The 21,708-nt window shown below is 34.5% G+C and overlaps 1 protein-coding gene across 1 annotated transcript in view; it reads right to left on the reverse strand.

The window, feature by feature from the left end:
* LOC124630675 (cell adhesion molecule 3-like) overlaps positions 1 to 21,708 on the reverse strand; it is a 234,441-nt gene that overhangs the window by 162,237 nt on the left and 50,496 nt on the right. Inside the window, exon 2 of the mRNA XM_047164639.1 lies at positions 18,479 to 18,687. Coding sequence (XP_047020595.1) covers positions 18,479 to 18,687 — 209 coding nt within the window. The remainder of the gene's footprint in view (positions 1 to 18,478; positions 18,688 to 21,708) is intronic.

Genomic DNA, 21,708 nt, shown 5'->3' on the forward strand with positions numbered 1-21,708 from the left:
TTATTTTAATGGTGCCAACAAAATTTGTAAAGGTACAATAAAAGTTTCTTTTGTCACTTCTTCTTCCTCCTGCCCTGTTCCTATGTACTTATTTCTACAATATTTAAACAATTTTACTAAGAAAATATTATCTGTAAAAAGAGAATTAAAAACATTCGATTTTTTTGCTTATGTGTTCCAAAGATAGAGATTATATCGTGAATTTTCTTCCAAATAGACCACACCGCGGGGCGACAGAGAAATCCTAAACTATTCACTTAATATAAATATAATAACAACATGCATTTCCATAATTAATCAACTATTAAATCAATTGTCAGATGCTAAAGCTAAACCGTTCAATGGACCGCACTCATTCATGCTGCATATGTTTAGTTTGCATAATTAAACTGTATATGCGAATAGGATGGTAATAAATTGTAATTTTATTATATCTAACCTCTTATATGTCGCTAACTATAAAACAAAATAAAAACAATTGTGTCTCTCGTATATTGGTGCTCATAGAACGGGTTAAAAATTGAACTTTCAATGAAACTCCAACTCAAATTACCGGAATCTTTGAGGTGAGATTTAATATTAGGTAAAAGTTAATGTTTTAACGAATATTATTAGAATAACAACATTATATTTATCTATTCTGAAGATAAAGAAATATAAACTTCAGCAAAGAGTGACTGTATAACTATTTTCCGAATTTGATGATGATGATGTCCTCCTAGCCGATTATCGGCTACGGCGGCTGTTCTCATGTAAGGAGATCAGCCAACTGCGCAGGACATATTATAGTGCACAAGCATTTGCGCAGACACAGGTGCACTCCCTATTCCTTCACTCTCATAGCCCGATGGGACGGGAATCCGACACGACCGGAAAGAGATCAGGCGCAGGACCGACATTTACGTGCTCTCTGATGCACGGGTGAATCAATCACCAACTTCCAGGTTTCGGGCTGCTTTGTGAAAGTCTTCTAAAACCCACAAAGCGATTTCGGCCCGACTCGGGAATCGAACCCGAGACCTCGTGCTCAGCACCCACACTTGCGACAACTAGACCAACGAGGCAGTTAAGTTTCCGAATTTAAACCAGTTCTAACGTAGCTTCATCTAAACCTCATATAACAGTTAAATAATTTATTTAAATGAAAACAAACTAAACCCATTTGCATGATTCGAACCACCCAAATATAATCTGAAAATATTGTGCAACTTAATTCCGGTTACATGAATTAATTTTAGATTTTCTATACTAGAGATATTCATTCATTCGTTCGATATACAGTTAGGTAGATACACTTTTGTAATTTTTACAGTTTATTTTTTAATGTTAACTAAACAGTGTGGTGTTTTTATTCAATTAATTTACATATGTAGAAGCAAAAAAATACAAACACAACTTCACTGTGAATAACACAATAATTTTAATTAAGCAGGTGTTCAATAATCTCTTCTTAAAAAAAAAAAAAAACACTTAAACAAATGCAGCAGAAACTTTTAAAAGCAATGTCCAATAAACGGTCGAATAGCCACAACACAAGTCCACCATCTCGTGCTCAAAGCGACGGGAGCGTAATTAAAACGCTTTTTTTTTCATTTCAATGTCCAACAATATCCTGTGCCCCACTTCTTCTTATTGATCCGACATTGGAAAATAAAATTGCGGGCCCCCACTCTCTTGTTTACTAACCAAGCTACCAGCTCATTTTAATTTCTCACGATATTTTCCCCTTTATTATCTTTGATGACAGGAAGAGTTGAACGGCCATTGTTCGAACGTTGCTCGCTTCATAATCCGAAAGGCGGAATAAAAATTCCTATTGTATCGGAATCAGTGAGATTACTAAGATTTCTGTCGCGTTTTATTTTGTCAGTTGTTCCGCTAGGGTTGGGAGTTGGACCTTCGTTTCTAAGATTGTCGATATTCCTACTAAAGTCGAACACTCCGTTTTTATTCGACGATAAAATTTTACTACGTTAGTTCGGAATGCTGATTTTATTGCGAAATATTCTTATTGGGATAATTGTATGTCGCCATAGAAATAATAGGATTATTTTTAGGAACGGAGAAAAACGTATTTTATTATTTTGTTAATCTCGCTATATTTTTTGTAAGAACAATTTGTGCCTAGGTTATTCTTAAAGTTATTTTGGGACTTCGTAGTAGCAGAATTTTCATCTTAGATTAAGAGTATTCGAAAAACCAATTTATCACTTGAAATTATTTTATACCTCGAAGTATTAACTTAGCTTTAAGAATACTAAAAAAAGATTTGCAAATAATTTGAAAGGCCTTACAGAACGCTTAGTTTTTTCATTCATTCCCCGATGACCCAAAACAAACATTATTAAAATCGTGAACGCACAACGTAATTTACTAACAGTAACCCCGGGCTACAGCTGAAAATAACGTCACAAGAGGAATATAAAACATTCAGGTTCTATCATCACTTTATTAATGTATACTAGGCTCTGCCCATGACATCATCGATTTATATTTTATTTAATATACTAGCTTTTGCCCGCAACTTCGTTCGCGTGGAATAGTGACTACCAGCAGATTTTTGATTTGACCAATAGATGGCGCTATATGACCGGAATATTTTTTTTTTTTTGTAATTAAAACTATCCTATGTCCTTTCTCAAGTTTCAAACTATGTCTGTACCAAATTTCACACAAATCGGTTCAGTAGTATAGGCGTGAAGAAAAGACAGACAGACAGACAGAGTTACTTTCGCATTTATAATATTAGTTTGGATTTTTACATTGCACAGCCGTGTTACGTGAGTTCACTACTAGTAGCAAATTGTAACGTATGTCACTAACATATACATTTCCTAGGCTTTACAAACACTTCTTTACTAATATTAAAAACAATTTTCATTTAACTTTGACTGGAATTAATTATATCCCAGGTCGGCATCGTAGTTTTTGCATAAAGAGCTTTTCTTACAGAAATTAATTAGATACCTAAAGATGAAGAACATATATAGTACAAAATCTATATGTCTGTAGTTTTAAAAATAAACATAGCAATATGATCATCATCATCATTGCCCTTATCGCAATCTATTTTTATCCAACACAGCATGTTTTTCCGTCCATACATCTTTGTCAGCCGTCTTCTCATTATTCACCCCTTTCCTATCTATATAACGTCTTTTACACATTCCATCCATCTCTTCGCTATATAGTTTTACGGCTGATTTCAATAACTGATCTATCTCCTCAGTTGCCCACAAGAGATACGAATTTGATTGTTGGACCTACTGGCATTGTTCAGTCTCTATAAGCCATTTGACTAACTTGTATTACCTATATATTTTTTATTTAAAAAATAGATTGAAAATACACGTTTCCATACAAACCGCAGTGACACCTAAAACTAATCAAAATGTTTGCATACAAAAATATAAAACATTGATGCAATAAATTCCTAACAAGCCAATGCTTTGCGAATTCAAACTTTATTTCTTAGGAGTTATGATTCAATTTTGTGTGTTATTTAAATAGGAGACGAAAGAAGTTCTTTGTATTGCGGACACCCTGTACTTGAAAACAATGGCAGGAAACTTTTTAAAACTCTTCAATATAGGTTCTTATTTTAACTTTGTTTGCTTGACGTCTTTGTCAAAACAAAACAACGTTTGAGATGTTGATCGTCATTTTTTCCTATTTTTGAGGCGGTATAAAGAATTTTGCAGTTATACCTTTTACTACATTCTACAAAAAATTAAGCAAGAGCTTACACGAAGTTGCTATAAGCGTTCCTAACCCTAACAGTGGCTTATTAAAAAAACATTATGAAAAATATGCAATCTTTACCATACCTAATAAGGTCCACCATAAGCTCTAAATGGCGAAGCTTTGTTAAAGCTAAAGGTCATCATTTTTTTTAAACCACATTTCGTCGTCTTAGAATGAAAACCTCGGAAATGCATTTTTTCTAAATATTTTTTTATTACATTTCTTGGAAGATAATCGTAAAAAATATCTAATACTAATCCTCATCCTGAAAATTTATCTCTTGCACTAACGAGGTTTTCACTCTAAGGCATCGATTTGTGCGTTCATTGAACCTTGAACACAAAAAAATGACAACGCCACAAACATTTCCAACACTCTAAAACTTTCCAAACCAATATTTATTCCCTATTTTTTTTCCCCTATATTTTATACTTATATTCTATTTTTGGTTGCGACTTACACGCTATACTTCGTCTTAAAGTATAGTGAATCGGATGCCATTGCGTTGATATTAGGTGATTTGGCAAGCTACTGGTAGACGGGGTCCCATCCAAAGTGCATTCGTCGGTGTAAGATATGACGGGGTACTTTGGGCAAGTAAAATCGAAGCTCGTTTACATTTTTGCTGTCATGTTTTTGGAATTGTTAATATTATGCGAAGTGTGAAAAAATTATTTAGTTTTTTTCTCTCTCTGTCAATATTAGCCTCAATTGGCTGTTATTTCTAATGGTTGTTTCCTTACAATAGTGAAAAGTCATTCCGTCATCTTGTTTAGGTAAATCAGACGGATGTCCTCAGTTTTTTCTTAAAATTTACTATGGGTCCGCCTAGCAATGTTGCAGTTAATAAATTAATAGTAACCCACATAACTTTAACTCAACAAATTAACTACAACCGTCACTCAAACAAAATAAATCTTACAAAAACCCAATCTCCTATTTAAAAAAGTTCATCGGGAATCTGCGTGCCACAAAAGAATTCTAGAGATCTCCGTCCTCAGGGTACAGTAACCAATTAAGGCGAGTCTTATCACGCCAACTCTGTAGTCGTGGCAATAAAAATTCGCGTAATCCCAGAGGGCGAGCGAACAAAGCCGCGAAAAAAGCCACCAAAGTAAGAGATCGATGCGACTTGAGGAGAAATTTTGTGATTTATTTTTGGGAATTGACTTTTTTTTATAATCTAGTTTTTTTAACTTTAGAAGCAATAGAGGGATAAGTCAATTTAGATACTTGGTATCAGCACCGTCTTGCCCACTGTGTTGCTTACTGCGTCAAGTAAATTATGCAGTAAGCAACAGATTTTAACCATTCTGGTTATTTCCACAACATAATTAGTTGCATATCAGTACTTGTTGTATCCAATTATGTAATTAATTGAATTAAATTATATTTACATAAAAATGATCTAGTGGACATTTCTAGAAACTGTTTTATGCGGATAACCATTCCGATTCGTGGGAAAGACAATCTAGTAGTAGAGTAATTAACCGTGACATGAATGAATGAATTAATATTATTACAATATTATTAGTCAACGATATGATAGTCAGAAGCCAGAAAATCTGGCCAACAGTCATACCCCTAGGTCGGGCCTAGATATTGGATTGCTGGTTGAGGAGGTCAGATAAGTCGCTCCTTGTAAAACACTGTTACTCAGCCGCATCTGGTAAGACTGGAAGCCGACTCCAACATAGTTTGTAAAAGGCTAAGCACATAATTATTTATATTCCTACATATAAACATAGTGTAACAACCAGAACAATCACTTAATTCATTTCGATAGTTGCACCAAAACCCATCAAACAGAATAGAATTGGCACATTCATTTAATACATTTAATCCACATCAGACTGAGCTGAATGCAGTTTGACACGGATAAATAAAGTTCCTGGAAAACATAGTGTCATCTGTCGAATTTTATTTACAGTTCATTTGTCTATGTATGTACTAGGGTTGCATCGGATTTTGGTGGTTAGGATTTGTGACCAAATGCAATTTTGAGTTCATTCTATTTGAATCAATGTCAACTACATTTACGGCCAGTTTCTTCATCAAAAGTTAAAGTTAAAGTAATGTCTAAAGTAAAAGTAACGGTCAAATTCGTTTTTTCAAGGCTAAAGTGACAGCAAAACTAATAGAAAAATTGAATTTAACCGTTACTTTTACTTTAGACATTACTTTAGCCATAACTTTAACTTTTGATGAAGAAACTGGCCGTTAGTGTCATTGAATGTGTTTTTTGGCGAATCATCTTCAGTTAAATTAATTAAAAAACTATGTCATACTAACTGTCCCCCGCGATTCCACCTACGTTTGGAAATAACCTCTTCCCACTCACAGACAGGACAAAAAATAGTATATTTCCTTTCACTGACACTAGACAGCCTCCCTTCAGATGAAGAAGGATTCAGCGTTAATCACCACGCTTGCTCAATGCGGGTTGGTGATTTTAGTCATTATATCCAGGTTTCCTCGAAATGTTTTGTCGTCTTTAATCAGTCGTCAGTGTCCAAGACATACTTAAAAACTGCGTTCAAACTTTTATACGTACAATTGAATATTTTTGTTTTCTATGGAATCCTTAAAAAGACCCAATAGACCGTCAGTAAGTTCACGAAAAGTAACATTTCAATACAGTGACCGTAACGTTTACAGATTGCGTTTAGTTGACCCGTTTACTGAAAGCGGGTGGTACATAAATATTTCAGATGTGTTCCCAATATTGATACGTTTAAGGGTTGATACGATTTAAGAAATTGGGTTTGGAACTGAAATCGATGATCACCTTGAACTAGGGTGATCAATACTTGTGGAAATGTAGGTGTGAGAATGGGACCTTTTGGGGTATGGTTGTAGATCTTTAAGTATATAGTTCGAAATGGTACTGTAAATTATTATGATGCATTTTATCTGGTTCTGGCTCTTCTAATATGTGTTTTATCGTCTAGTCTTTTCGGAAGTTGTGTCTCATAAATACTATACATTGAAAAAAAAAAACAATATTAATCAAGAAAATACGTATTCTTTTCCTTTAAATTAGTACAACATGTAACTCAAAACAGAACACTATCAAAACCTACCTTTTTCCTCACAAGCTTTAATACAAAACATCTTCATCAACCAGAACCTTAAACCTTTAGATAGAGTCGTTACAAAATAATGGTTGCCGGGCAACCCTATATAATTAGGGCGTATATACATTGTTAATTTGGTTTAACGCCCGTGGTCAGCATGTCGATTCTATAAAATATCACAACTCACTTCGACATCACTCTCACTTCGACTTCGATCTAAAGGTAGAATTCCGTGGACGCGACAATAGTCAACCTTTGAAAATGTATGGCACCGTTGTCGAGGCCCGTGACAGTCGCGCGCGGCCGACGAATTTCGTAAGCTGCTCGCGGCATTGTCAAAAATTTAATTCTGGTTTTACTAAAATTCTATAGATGTTATTAAGCGCTAGACCATGTTGAGAAGCGTACGGCCGCGAGCGGCTCACGAAATTCGTCGTCCGCGCGCGACTGTCGCAGCCCTCGGCAGCGGTGCCATACATTTTCATAGGTTGACTTTTGTCGCGCGCGGCTGCGACAATCGCGACCCACGGAATTCTACCTTAAAGTTTCGTGATTGACATTGTCAAACTACACTAGCGCTTCACTATCGAGCGTGTTGACAAGTTGAACTAAATCAAAGTCGAGATTTTGACAGATTTGTCAAAATCTGTCTATCTATAGGGGAGGTAGGGGAGAGATGGGCAGTTGGGAGACATGATCAAATCAGAATAAAAGGGGGGTCCTTTTATTCTGATTTCTGATCATAGTTTTGTTTTTTTTTAATTGGGTAGTTTACGTTACCGACTGGTAACGGTGTTCATCCATAGACTATCTGTCATTTCTGTGAGTTGTCAAGAACAAACACTCGTAAAAGTACTTAAATATTTTGTTGCGGTTTCGGATCGTTATAAAGAGAAAACTAATGAAAGGTATGTGTATTTTCTATTATTAATTATTGATTGTCAAAATCTCCAGTTACAATTATAGTAAGTCGATGCAATCCACACCTATTATACCTTTAGAAGAGAGTACTACAGCAATAGTTAATGGGCCCCACGTTTTTATTTTAGTCTATTATGACCGGGACCACCTAAAGCTAAAATTCTGTGTCAAAACTGATAAAATTAAAAACTGATTAATCTCGGTTGACATTTTGTCGAGTGGGGAAGTCACTAGCACAGCATTGGTCGATGTCGAGCTCACTTCACTTCGCAAGTGATTAGGTGATGTTTACAGAATGCAAAATCAAGGTCGTTCTGAATCGAATGCGAAGTGAGAGTGAATAGCGAAGTGAAATGCGAGTTGTTGTTCGAATTTTATAGAATCGACGTGCAGGCAGGCCTTGGCCCTGTTGCGCCCCGCTGGGGTTGCTGACAGTATTCTACTTGTGTAGCCCTTTCATTTGATACCCATATTGAGGGGGCTGTGCCATTTTGTGCCGGCGGCCATATTGGATTTAATTAAAGGTGTATACAAAATTTCAGACCAATCGGTTGACAGGAAGAGGGTGAAATTTGAATTACTAAATTTGATCCAAGAATAAATAATAAAACAAACGGGGTGAGCTAAATAAAACCGTTTAAATATCTCGTAATGTTGAAACTGATTGTAATTTTTAGGAAAGCTCTTTCATTATATCTAGCCGAATATAAGAAATGGCAATAAAAGTTGATAATGATCTGTAAAATCTGATTTTTTATGCAATAAATTGTGAAAAAGTGCCCATCCCTCCCCTACCTCCCCTAAAGTATGAAATGACATTACGAATCGAAGTGAAATGCGAGTTGTTGATCGAGTTTCAGGTGTAGTGAGCTATTCTGAGCCGATTACGGCCCTTAGAATAGCATCCTTGGTGCTGAGTGCTCAGATATCTACGACAATGAGTGCTGTTAAGACTGACATTTTGTGTGTTATGTTCTAAGGCGTTTCTATGTTTGTGTGTATGTTAGGTGTATGTCGGTTTTGTACTTAATCGGAAATTGGACCTTGGAGATATCTTTGTTAATAAGCAACAAAGTTTAAGTCTTAATCATTACCTATATACTTTTGCTTTGTTTTTTGTCTAGATATAAGAAGTTTTAGAATGGCTGCAATAGAATTGGTCCTTAGCGATTGAACCAAGAGTAGAGCAAGCTTTCAATGAACTAGTCAAAATCATTGCTAGAATCATTTTAGTGGGCCAAATCTCATTTTATATTTCACTCCATTAGACCCAAGAGCAACAAACACCTTCACAGGACATCTTAATAACATCCCCTCTTCACCCAAATACTATCATAATAACCGTTACCAAATTAAGGCAACAAGAAAGCATCTAATCTCATTCCACCACTTACCGACCGTGTCATACCGGACGATATGACGTCATTACGATAAAGATAATGTCCACTATACTGGGGTACCCATTACAACGAGCCCATCACCCTTCTACCACAAAAACGAACCCAAATCTAATAAACACGCAATAACAATGAAGGTGTTAGAATAATCGTTTCAATTCGAATGGGATTCGATTTACAATCGGTTCCGCGTCTATTATGTTTACAATCGAGATTCGTATCGATATGATGTTTCGATCATTCGGGTGTTATGTTGATACGTTTTGTTTGTGGTATGTTTTAGTGGCAATTTGGGCATGCTTGGCGATTTTATAACATAGAGATTTGATCGGATGTTTTTTGCATTTTGTTAATTTCTGTTTCAGCGTGTTTTCGATGTATTTCTCTAATTTTTTGTGCTTTTACACAAACGTACATTCATCTATTACTCTGACAAGACAGATTAAACTTCTCGTTAAAAAATTCAACATCAAAATAACTCATACTTGCCTACCTGGTATCCTTTAACATATATAACTACTTATACGTACTCAGGCATAGCGCAAACCCTGAGCCTTTCTGTTTTTCGGGCCAATGAGTTCCGATATTAAATTTGCAAAGTTGTACGATAGTTGGCAACTTTATCGACTTATTAGACAAAAGTTATCTTTAGTGCGCTGTAGTGCATGCTTTTATATGCTACTGTATTATATAAAACTATGTTATAGCTTAATAATGATGGTTAGTAGGAAATAAATTGTTTATGGTAATATTTTATGCTGTGAGAGCAAGTTGAAGTTTATTTCCAAAGAGTTTTACAGTAACATTCTAAGTCAGTCAGTAAGTCAAAGTGAAATTATTCATTTCACTTTGGGCTTTGCAAACAGTTAGTAATTTTTTTGTAATTAAATAATAATGAATTCGGTTAGAGTTTAGATGTAAGTATGACAAGGTTGGCGTTATAACTGTTAAACCTGAAACAATGTGAAAACAAACAGATGAACTCGTTGCACATACATCTAACAAGACAATATTGAAAAAAAGATGATTTACCTACTGTTTAAAGTATCAAAGGTAAAATAATATGAATAGGAACATTTCATACATTACACGTGGTTACTCGATAATATTACACGTTTAAACATAAACTAAAACAAATGAATACCAAATGAATAACCTTTAAATACAGCCTTCAAACAATTAGCGTAGGAAAGAGGCTGATAATCCGAAGGTTTTGGCCTGAATAAATGTTCAAGTCTTTCCAATGGAGGACACTACCGCCCTCCTCTACTCAATCTATTGCTAATACTTAGAGTAGCCATCTTGAAAAGATTTCTGTCATAGTGTGCGTGTGTGTTTTGATTGATCAAGACCAAATATTACTCATTTTATAATGCTAGTCAGAATCGTTGTCACTCGTCATAAATCCCCTCGAAATACAGATAAAGAGTTGCTACCTAATTACTACCTGCTGCCATTCGTTTCTACCAATTGCTCCCCTCGTGGTTTTGCAGATAAATCAGCATCTAAAGATGGCAGCGATTCTGACGATCACAGTGTATGGCCAGTTTAAAGTAATATAAGGTGTTAAGTCCGCTATTATACATCGCTGTTGTAAAATGTGTGAAAGTTATAAATATATATAAATATATAAGCAATAAAATTGATGTAGGAAAATTATTTTCAAGGCCAACGAAAACAACAAACATAGTTGATAGCGCTCAAATATTATTGCTGCATAATTTTACGTTGTGTAATTTATCCTAAAATTAGCGGTCAGTTATCAAATAATAGCATAATCGAAATAATACAAGATTATTAAATTATATTACCATAATAATTTAATGATTCACATAATCGTCACTATAATGTTATATAAGTATGTAGTGTAAAGATAGAATTGCTGTCGCATTTATAAAATTAGTTAGCATCATCTGTAGATAGTAAAGACAAACTCATTCAAAAATATGGTCATCACTTTGACCATCTAGATATAGAAAACTTATCCAAAAATAATCGTGTCCTAGTTATATCGATAGGGATAAGAATCAGGGGAAGATGATACATTATCCACTTATCTTGTCGTAAAAGTTGATTGTGGGAGTTGGTGAAAGGTCAAAGCAAGGTGACTTCTGAAGTGACCTTGGATCATTTGTCGGATAGGAAGTGTGACGTCACCTAGTAAAAAGAAGGATATTTGAGTCGAGTTCATTATTTAAATTTATTTGAGTATTTTTCTACTGATATAATTTGTTTATTTTTCGTAAGTAGACCATCTATCGTGGGAGGCTATTTATATACGAGCTATTTTTTTGTCTGGATACCCAAAGAAGTTCCGATGGGGTACGAGTAAAACCGCAGCCAGAATCAATTTAATTATTTGCCTGATCTCTACTATTTTAGTTTACTTTTTTTGAGTTAAGGTAGGTCGATATAATTTGGGGTTTTCTAATATTTTTTACATCCTTCCTTCACCTTAATTAAGAACCATTTATAGATAAAGGTGTATAAAAAATAAAATTACCAAAATAAAACACACTAACCAAACAACAAAAACAGAAATACCTGCACAACCCAAGATTCTAGATTAATAAAATAATCCTAAAGAAACGTTATAAATAACATTTAGATTAAGACCGACTACAATACTTGTACAAATTGAATTTGTTATCTCAGGCCCTGTTTATTTCGTCCCTTGACGCAAAAACAGGCGTCTACCAGTAGATTTGAAATCAAATCATGATTCACTAAGGGAATACTTATCTTGTACATAAAAATCGTCGACTGTAAAATATAATAAAATGCCTTTTATTGCTTCTCAGTTTTTGTTTACTTTTTGGCAATTAATTTTGGTTTTATCTTTTATGGGTCAATAGGTATTATTGCTTTTTTAGAAGTTTGACATTATTTTTTGTAATTTACTTTTGTTAAGTGACGGAAACTACAAAAAATATTGTATGTACATTTCACTTAAAATACCGGTACTACCAAACTCAAAGAGAGAGAAACAATTATAAAATCTCAATACTCTACAACATTTATTTCCTTCCAAACTTCCCGCTCCAGACTAATTAACGAACAAAAAAAACATTAATTCCGAAAATCAATTAGCAAAAAATAACACCTGTAAGAAAACGAGAGCAATTAATCTTCCAATTTAAAATCTTACATTTCCCACTTTTTATTGACACACCGAAAAATTCAATTTCCCAAATTCATGTCGTAAAACGGAATAGGATTATCTGATTGGATACGATAATATCTAGCAATTACATATACATTGCTTTTTATTGACGATGTCTTTATTTGAAATGAGCTGGACGCGGTCCTCATCGTTAAAATCATAAGAACTGATTGGGCCTGATCACGAAATAAGGTAAGATGAGCGGAGATGCCAAAATATGGGTAGGTCAGGCGCCTTCTTACGGTATGGTGTTCGATTTGTCTGAGACTTCTATCAACGATTTTTGGTAGAACCAAAAGTGGTCGGGTCCAGAGAAGGCGTTTATGGGAGCAGACAGTAATGCTGCATTTTGGCGTGCTACTTAAACAGGAGATTTTCCGTTATGGCACCTCCGCTAGTCATTTGTTCTCCATGGCCTGATCATGAATAGAATGACCTGTGTAAACTCCTGTTACGTACCTACTTACGGTTTTTCAATTGAGGTTGATTATAAGTACGAAAAGGGACATATAAAGCAATTACGGTGACCATAAAGGACTTTTAGAAAGGTCTGTAATTGATCCTTATCGTAAATGAGTACAAGCTGAAGATGTATGACCGTGAAACGAATAAAGTTTCTTGTCTAACGTAACCTATTCTATAAATGTTGTTTTTTTTTTGTTCAAAACGATTTGGCGATTTTAAACATTTTAATGTTTATTTAGACTACTTCGAGTGTTTTTTGTAGGAAGAACTGAAATACTCGACGGTTCATAATGGCCTACAAAACCCTATTTATAATTCAACCTAAGTATAAATAAGGGCCGATTTTTAAATCGCCAGATAAGTTTTATCTGAAGAATATGTTTGACCTGTCAAATAGCCATACCTATTTATTTCACATATAGAAGTTAACTGAAGATTTATAATCGGCCCTAATGTTGTTTTAAATTAACGTTTCAATTAAAATCTTAACCACACAACCGACATGAACCAATTCTTAATAATTTCAAACAAATAAAACGCCCAGCCCTCTTTATCTGCAGCAATCAGCAACATTTATATTCGGGGCACGAAACACAATACATGTGTGCATAAAATATTCAATGTTTTCCAAATGGCTTCTTAATCGCTGCTGTCGTTTACGACATTTTGTAATCTTATAACTTATTAATGAATGAGAGATGATTATTAATGAATGTAAAAGGCGTACACTTTATTTAACTTTGCCATCGTTTGCCTAGCCTTTTCTCAACTATTTTGCAGCTGAGTACCAGTGTTTTACAAGGAGCTACGGCCTATCCAACATCCTCAACTGAGTTACCCAGGCAACCCTACCTAGGTAAGACTAGTAGTCAGACTTACTGGCTTTTGACTGCAAAGATGTTCAAGTGACATTTTCATATTTTGATAGATATGTTTTAATGTAAATAGGTACTTCTAAATGTATTACATATTACTCGGAGTTTTTGTTTTGTACTTGAAACATGGATGTGCTAAGGCTAAACCCCGAACTGTGGCTACATCTAGTTCCAACCGGTTGAAGCTAATTGTGGCCGGCCATATGCGGTTATACGTTGTCATACGTTGCACCATAAACTGAAAACATATCCAATCTGTCAAACATCCATGTTTCCATAGAAAAAAAAAATTATTACAATATGAAAACATCAAAAGACTGACCCATACAACGCCGGGGACACATGCTATTACCTAATAAAATCTTCATAAAAATACAACAAACAAATATATGTAAGATCAGCAGTTATTTATATGAAACGCTAAGGTTTTTAGGAGTCGTAAACCGATGTTCTTAACAATGGTAGACAGTAAAACATGAAAAGTGCGTTAACGGCCTATAAAGTCTGTTTATTGGAAGTTGTTAAAACAAAATCGCACTGTAAATAGGTCAGGCTATGTATTAAAGACGTGAAATCACCTTTGGACGGTAATGTAATTATATTGTGTTTTATTTCTTTTAGTTTTGAATAAAAACAAACAGTTTTGAAGAATAAACGCAAACACACAGATTTACATACCGTCACTTTCCGCAGAAAATAATGTTCGACTTTTTCTGACAAAATCCTACCCAAGTTCCTTCTGGAGTCCTACGTATTATAGGACTGCGGTAACTCTTTCGAAAAATCTCGCTGTTAGATACATGATACATAGATACGTATTTGAAAAAAAAATGATAACTTAAAATAAAGTATCAAAAAATGTTTCCAGTTTGACAGTACACAGGTGTACAAAAATACTGCTATCAAAAACAGCAATATAAAGAAAACACTACACCACTACTAGAACTGCGACAAAAAAACACTGCAGTGAACGTACTCCTAAACGTCATTCAGGGAAAACAGACAAATCCTCTTTCGATAATCCTTTAGGTGCCTTTTACAAAACCGGTACTTTCCGAAACCAATCAATTTGGAACGCGAAAATATTTTCAGGCACCTTTTTTAGTTACATCTACTATGTTCTGACGAACCAGATTGAAGCAATCGCGATAGTTTGAAAGGGGATTGCAGTATTAAAAACTGATGGATTATAAATACAGCCCTTGAATTTGTTTTCGGGTTTCTCAAAGAGGAGTGAAAAACTGTGTTTGTGAAAATAAATTAGTATGAAATTGATGTTTTAGGAAATCATGTTTTTGACTTGAATCTGGGAATGGAGAACTTTTTAAAGCCAATAAATAGCCAGCTATTTGAAAGGAGCTTCAACATTTTGCTAGCCTTTGTCGCGTGTTACCAATTCCACGTAAAATCAGAATAAACAAGAATAAATAACCATTTGATCTGAAACTGATAAAACAAAAACTAATAGACTCCCCCACTTATCGACAAAATTCCAATACCGAACACTTTATTTATTTTTTCAACTCGTATAACTCTAGTATCGAACTAATATTAAATAAAGAACCACAGCCACGGAGCACGCGATCGCCCCTATACCGATGAGTATAAATTATTTACAAAGTATTTAATTAACATTCTTGGCAAGTTCCTGAAGCAATCTACCCCCCACATGCTTTTGTAAGAATCTGTGTGCTACACACGCAGCAAACGTAGCTGCTACGAAAATCTAGCGTAGCGGTGCTACGAATGCTACGGGGACAGTTTTAATTACAATTTTTGGGTTAAGTAAATTGATATAGCTATGGTCTTTACATTATAATTGAACTGTATATGTGAGATTTAGATCTATATTATAGCACACATCTTCAGCTCTTCTCTTCCAATGCATGCTCAATCAAAACGCTGAAGAAAAATATCTGACGTTTTGAAACTAAATCAAACATTAATAATAAGAAATTAAACTTCTCACTATTAAACATCCATTTTCATTCATAACGTTTCTATCTTCCTCACTTCTAAAAGGACTTATCATAAAATGACTCACCGAATTTTCGTCCCGAATAATGTAACCCTATTTCGTTCGGCAAATATGTCTTGTAAAAGTTGATCTAATACATAGCATCACTTACCGACCTCCTGAGGTATTCTTAGTCTTAGAGTACCCGCAAACTGCAGAATAAACAGTCGGCCGACAGTTGCACCGAAAGTTGTCAAAAAAGATTATAAGAAAATCTTGATTCCAATCAAAGTTTTCAATCGATTTGATACCAGCTGAATACCTGATCTTTGTAATGTGCTGTTGTTGTGAAGATGAATGGTAGTCCGTTCATCTTCATGCCCAAACGAACTATCGGCCGACTAAAAGTTCGCAGTGTAGGTACTCTTGTTGTGTACCCACTAAGTTTAGCTTTACAAGGCAAGTGGTAGCCAAGTAAACGGACGAACATTGCATAATAAATTGGCTTGAGAGAAAAACTATTGCGTGGTTACAGGGTTATAATCTTTTGTGGATCGTTGTTCGGAAAAAATTGACTTAAAGTAAGCGTTTTCGTGAAATAAATTTGGTTATTTTGGAACAATTTTTTATCGTTTGCGACTAGGCTACGGGTGAAAAGCAGCTATATAAATTGTAGATGAAATTTAGTTCATTAAACTAAATTACTTTTTCAACATAATCCTGAGTATATATTTAAAAAATCAAGTTCTTAATGAACAAACAACGCAACATGTTTGCCTATAAAATTATAACACCCACAGAAAATGAATCGAACGCTACCTAAAAAAAATAAAAAGACCTTTTGCGATCCTTCTATTATTTAACCCAAAAACAAAGGACAAGATCTTTTTTTAGTTAATTAAAATTAAAAACATAATACCCAACACATAGCGTCGCCATCGTTTCATACATTTTTTGATAATATTCAACAAAAAATCTTTTCATATTTTTTTTTTGTTGCGACCGATATGGTTTCTTTATTAAGAAATATTTTTAACATAGCCGAAACATTTTCTTAATGATGTAATCCAATCTTGGTTTACCAGGACGCTAAGGAATTTAATTAGTTAATATAAGATTGTCTTTATATATATTTTTGAGGAAACGGCGTACGTTCATCAGGCATATTGAAAACCTTTCCTAATTTATTGTTGATGTTGAATAAGTCGACAATTTGTAAAGAAATTGCGTTGACACGTGATATTATTTTGTGAATAATTTTCCTGTTATTCGATTTTATATTTTGTATACCTATCTTTATATTATATTTGTGCGTAAAGGCGGAAACAGATGCATGACAAGAATCTGATATTTTGAGACTTTGTACATAATTTATTTTAGCGTGAATCTCAAACTTAGACATGAATGAGTCGAAGGTGAAACCAAGAGTAATTTAACGGAAAACAATACATATTTAGCGAGTAAAGTAATTAAACGTAAAGAAAAATAACATTTCGTACACTTCACCAACACTTCTCTCCATTTTTCTTCCTTTTATTGCGCTATTAACAAAACCTAAATAAAACTCAGAAGCCCATAAATACCGGTAAACCACTTACAGTTAATTCTTTAACTTCCAAATTTTTCACTGAAACCATAAAATCCGGGCTAGGTTATTCATTAAAATAACTAGAAGTGGACTCAGCGAAATAACACCATTTTGAAAAATTATTATAGCTACCGCCATTGCTTAACTTGGTGAACTTATGAATTTAAGTTAAAAGTTAGTCGGCAGATAACGTAACGCCATCGAATTATGGTTCAAATGTAGGTTAGGTTAAGCGGATCTCACACTATCGTTTCACCTTTATTGTTTTTACCGCAATCTTTTGTAAAAAAAATTAAATACGTGTTTATGGTATGTGGTACAGATCGTGTTCAATGTCAGTGTGTGATGGCTAGAAAGATTTTTTATGAATAGAATCCTTTACTAATAAGCCACATGCCTATAATGATAATGCTTATACTCTAGAATCAGCATGCCAGGGTATTTCGAAGGTCCAACTACGTCTCAAAACAAAGTTGTGTCTCAAATCAAAAGAATGAGTCAGTCTGTAGTACGATGCAGACATGTGGCCAAAGAGTGGACACCACAATCAGGCAAATAATTGAAAGCAGTCCTGATGACGCCATAGTCGTCCGTCAAAAAGAAGGTAGATCTTAGGTATATAGGAAGCATTCATTCAGTAGTAGGGTGAAGCCCAAATAGTTATGATGTTCACTTAATAAAAACACGTTATACATATAATGTTCACCTTATAAAGACACGTTCGCAGGCGAGCGTGACACGGGAGGCAGGGGTAGTATGTGATCCGCCTTAGAAGAGTTAAGTGTTTTTGCTGGTTTGCCGGATTAAAGGATGCTGGTACTGTATCAGATATTTATGACACGTTGCTAAGTTTCTTGATCGATTTTTGCACTTGCGCTCTTCTTGAAGTTTGCTTTAAATCTTTGCGTTTACCTTAGTAAGGTGAAGCAGAGTTTAGGTTTGTGTTAGGATTCTATTTTTAAAGACTTTAAGAGGTATACAGGAAGAGCGTATAAAACTCAACCTCTTTAAGTTTAGGAGATGTTTTGAGTTATTATGGAGATACAATCCTATTGCATTTACTATCTTCTATTTTGTCAGTTATTAAAATTTACGCTTTACACTATTTTTAACCTGTCTTCTGAAAGTAACTCATGCATATTTTCCGCATTTGTCAGCGTTGAATAGTGTTCGTTCGCGTAATATCCCAAAAAATGTATTTATATAGCACTAAGTTATAGGTAAGTTACTTTGTCACATTTCTTTAAGTAGAACTTGCTAAATATTTATAATACCAGTAAAAACTACTCACATCAACCTCAATCCCAGGTTGCGCAAAGATCCTGGTGAACGGGTACTCTTTAGGCAGGTAGCTGAAGAACTCCTGCCGGCCTCTGTACCACTTCACACTGTATAAGGTCTCATTGCCTTCTAGAGTCCACTTGCAGCCGAGGAGCACTGTGTCCCCGAGTTTGACGGCAGATGGCGCTATTAGCTGCACGTCACGAAGTGCTATGGCATCTGGAACAAAGTAATTGTAAACTTAATAAAAATTGTGTATTGTTTGTGCTAAATATTTCTCTGTTTGAGGGGGACCCTGTGCGCAACAGTGAGGAAATAAAAAAAATATGATGAAGTAGCAGAAGTGCTTGAATCCACGATCTTTTTAAACAACTAAATTCTTATGAGGCCTCTTCCATAACCTCATAAGTGTGTCTTTAGGTATTTCAGTCTAAAAATTGGCAATTTTACTGAACAGACAGTTTTACATAAATTCACATTTACTTTCGTTATAAATAATAGTATTTGCAGTATTCATGAGTATTTGTATTATAGTTAAAGGGTAAGTTTTATGTTTATTTAAGAAAAAATACAAAAACGCAATAAGTATAATCTCAAAACCAAAACAAAAAGTTTCTAAATCACAAAGATTTTAATTAATTTGCGCAATTAAAAAGTTATCAAAATAATAAAATAGTAACTATGAATAAATTGCTAGCGTAATCTTTAAAACTTCTAATTGATGTTCAGATTCTAATTACACTGTTCTATTTCAATTAAAGTTATGTAAAACATTGCTTTGTCTACATTTTAACTATTGTTGGTAAAAGTAAATAAAATTCTCTCAAGAAATTGAAATGATTTGTCAGTTAATAAAATTATACGTTTTCAAAAAGAAATGAAAAAAATGAAAGAAATGAATACATAATTTCAACTTTTATGGAAAACAAGATCTACAAAATCAATCTAGAACATACAGATTTAGAACAATTTACATAGAAGTCGCTTAGTAAGACACAGTAGTTTTAACAAATAAATGTTTGACACGTGTTAAGAAAAAAGAAATCGATTTTACCATATTCTTCTGTTTTATTATTTTATTCCTGTTTTTTTTTTTGTGTGCTTTTTATATGTATATTCGCTTTTGTTTGTGCATCATGAACGCGAATAAACATTTTGATTTGATTTTTTTAAACACGTGTCGAACGTCTATTTAACTGTTTTGTAACAAGAACCGAGAAGGATACAAACAGCTAGCAGGCCAATAAAACATTTGCAGCACCGTTATGACATAAATATGTGAATCACCTAACCAATTCACAGCCACCAATAAAAAGAGCAAGAAAACAAACATTTTCTATCATTCTGTGATTTCTCAGAAAATACCATTTGATTCGATATTGTCAGTACTCGGTACCAATCTATCTGATGCCACAGTAAATCAATTTAGAGAAGTAATGTACGGAACATTTGTTCCAATGTATTACGTATTTTCTTTTTCTCTTGTTGGTTTAATGTGGTTTATCTTGATAGCTTGAGGTACGAGTGGTAGATAGTAGCGGTTTAGGTTAGAACTGAATCGCTTTTAAAATTTGCCGCAAAAACAACGGGGTGTTTTGTGTGTGTGCGTGTGTGTGTGTGTGTGTGTTTGTAGCATCTTTCTGTGCAAGATATCCCATTTATTGAGGAGGCTACAAGCTACTTTTTATGTAGTTCCCATGTGCGCGGAGTGGTTTCCATGGGACGTGGGTAAAACCTTATCAGTACTTTTACTTATTCTTCAACTTCACCTTTGTCTTGAGCACATATCCAATTATTCAACCATTAAGTAAACGCCCGTTTCTCTTGCACAGTTTCCAACCCCGCTCCGTCTCACAAGGCCCAACATCTCGGTAGCTCTGACCACAAACAATTACATTACAGCAAGCGGCGCCTGCGACTAACACAATTACGAGACACATGCCCGATTTATTTATCATTACACCCTCTAGCAGTAAGCAGGTGTGGGGGCTAATGTACGCGATTAGCTGGTTATACTACTGAATTAATAATGGCACACAATTGTATGGGGTTTGGTTATATTAGAGGTATTTATATGTGAAAGGACAATGGGCGATTCCGGTCCAAATGTCCACCACGAACGAGACCTATATGGCTAGATAGCCCGTTAAATATATAACATTTTTTGTTATGAAAGTAAAAAAAAATATAATGCCAGAAAAAAGTTATAGCAAAATCAAATAAAACATTTATAGATGTTTTCAATTTCATTTTCGTTCGATTTTCGTACTTTCTGTAACTTCTGACAAAATAGAATTGTTCATTATTAGAGAGAAGACCCCACCAGTTACATCGAACTTTCTTAGATCCAGGAACCGCTGAGTATATTCAAGCACTTCTGGCGCCTCAATTGGTTAGTGATTTGTACATCCATCGGGCAAAAAAATATGGGCTGTTTATATGCAAATGTGTCTTATTCATTTTAGTTTAAGATAACGTACGGAAATGGAAGTGGAATAAAATAAAAAATAATAATGATAACATACAACAACTACCGAAAATTAAGAATACATTTTTGGCTATAACTTTTTTTTGTCATTGTTTTTTTTTTTACTTTCTTAGTAAAAGTTGCTCTAAATTAAGTGGACTATTTAATTATATAGGTCTCGTTCGTGGTGGACATTTGGACCAAACTTCATACATTCTTGCCCAATCTCCTTTAGTTAGGAAGGGGAATATAAAGCCATGATTCGAATAACAGCGGGAAGATTTCCAAGCGAAACGTATGGGTAGTAGAAACAATTGACAACTACAGGTTCAAACGATGTCACGTGAAATCGCACGACAGGTTTCTTGTCGCTCGGAAAATGTCGTACGTAAGAAAACCGAGCAAGAGCGCTCATCGTTTTCACCAGCTGATATAGCAGAATATCACGGTTTTATGCTGTCACACGTATTCACGCTACACCGTACAATTTCCTAGGAAAATGGCCTTTAGTTAAAACTGCGTGACGATTATAAATATAAAAAAATACAGGCACCAACATCACAACTCCAAATATTTCACGAGAATCAAATAAATTTTACTCCAGAGACTTACCCACATTTCGTCGATACATTTTTACAATAAAGAAAAGCCAATATTATATAGAAGAAACATTAGCACCAAGGGAATGTGAAAACAAACATTTGACAGAAGGTGTTGAGTGATGGTATGCGTGTTCCCTTTCAATACATCACTAGACTTGACGGAACTTTCGA

This window comes from Helicoverpa zea, chromosome 5, assembly GCF_022581195.2.
Source record: "Helicoverpa zea isolate HzStark_Cry1AcR chromosome 5, ilHelZeax1.1, whole genome shotgun sequence".
NCBI classification, from domain to species: domain Eukaryota; kingdom Metazoa; phylum Arthropoda; class Insecta; order Lepidoptera; family Noctuidae; genus Helicoverpa; species Helicoverpa zea.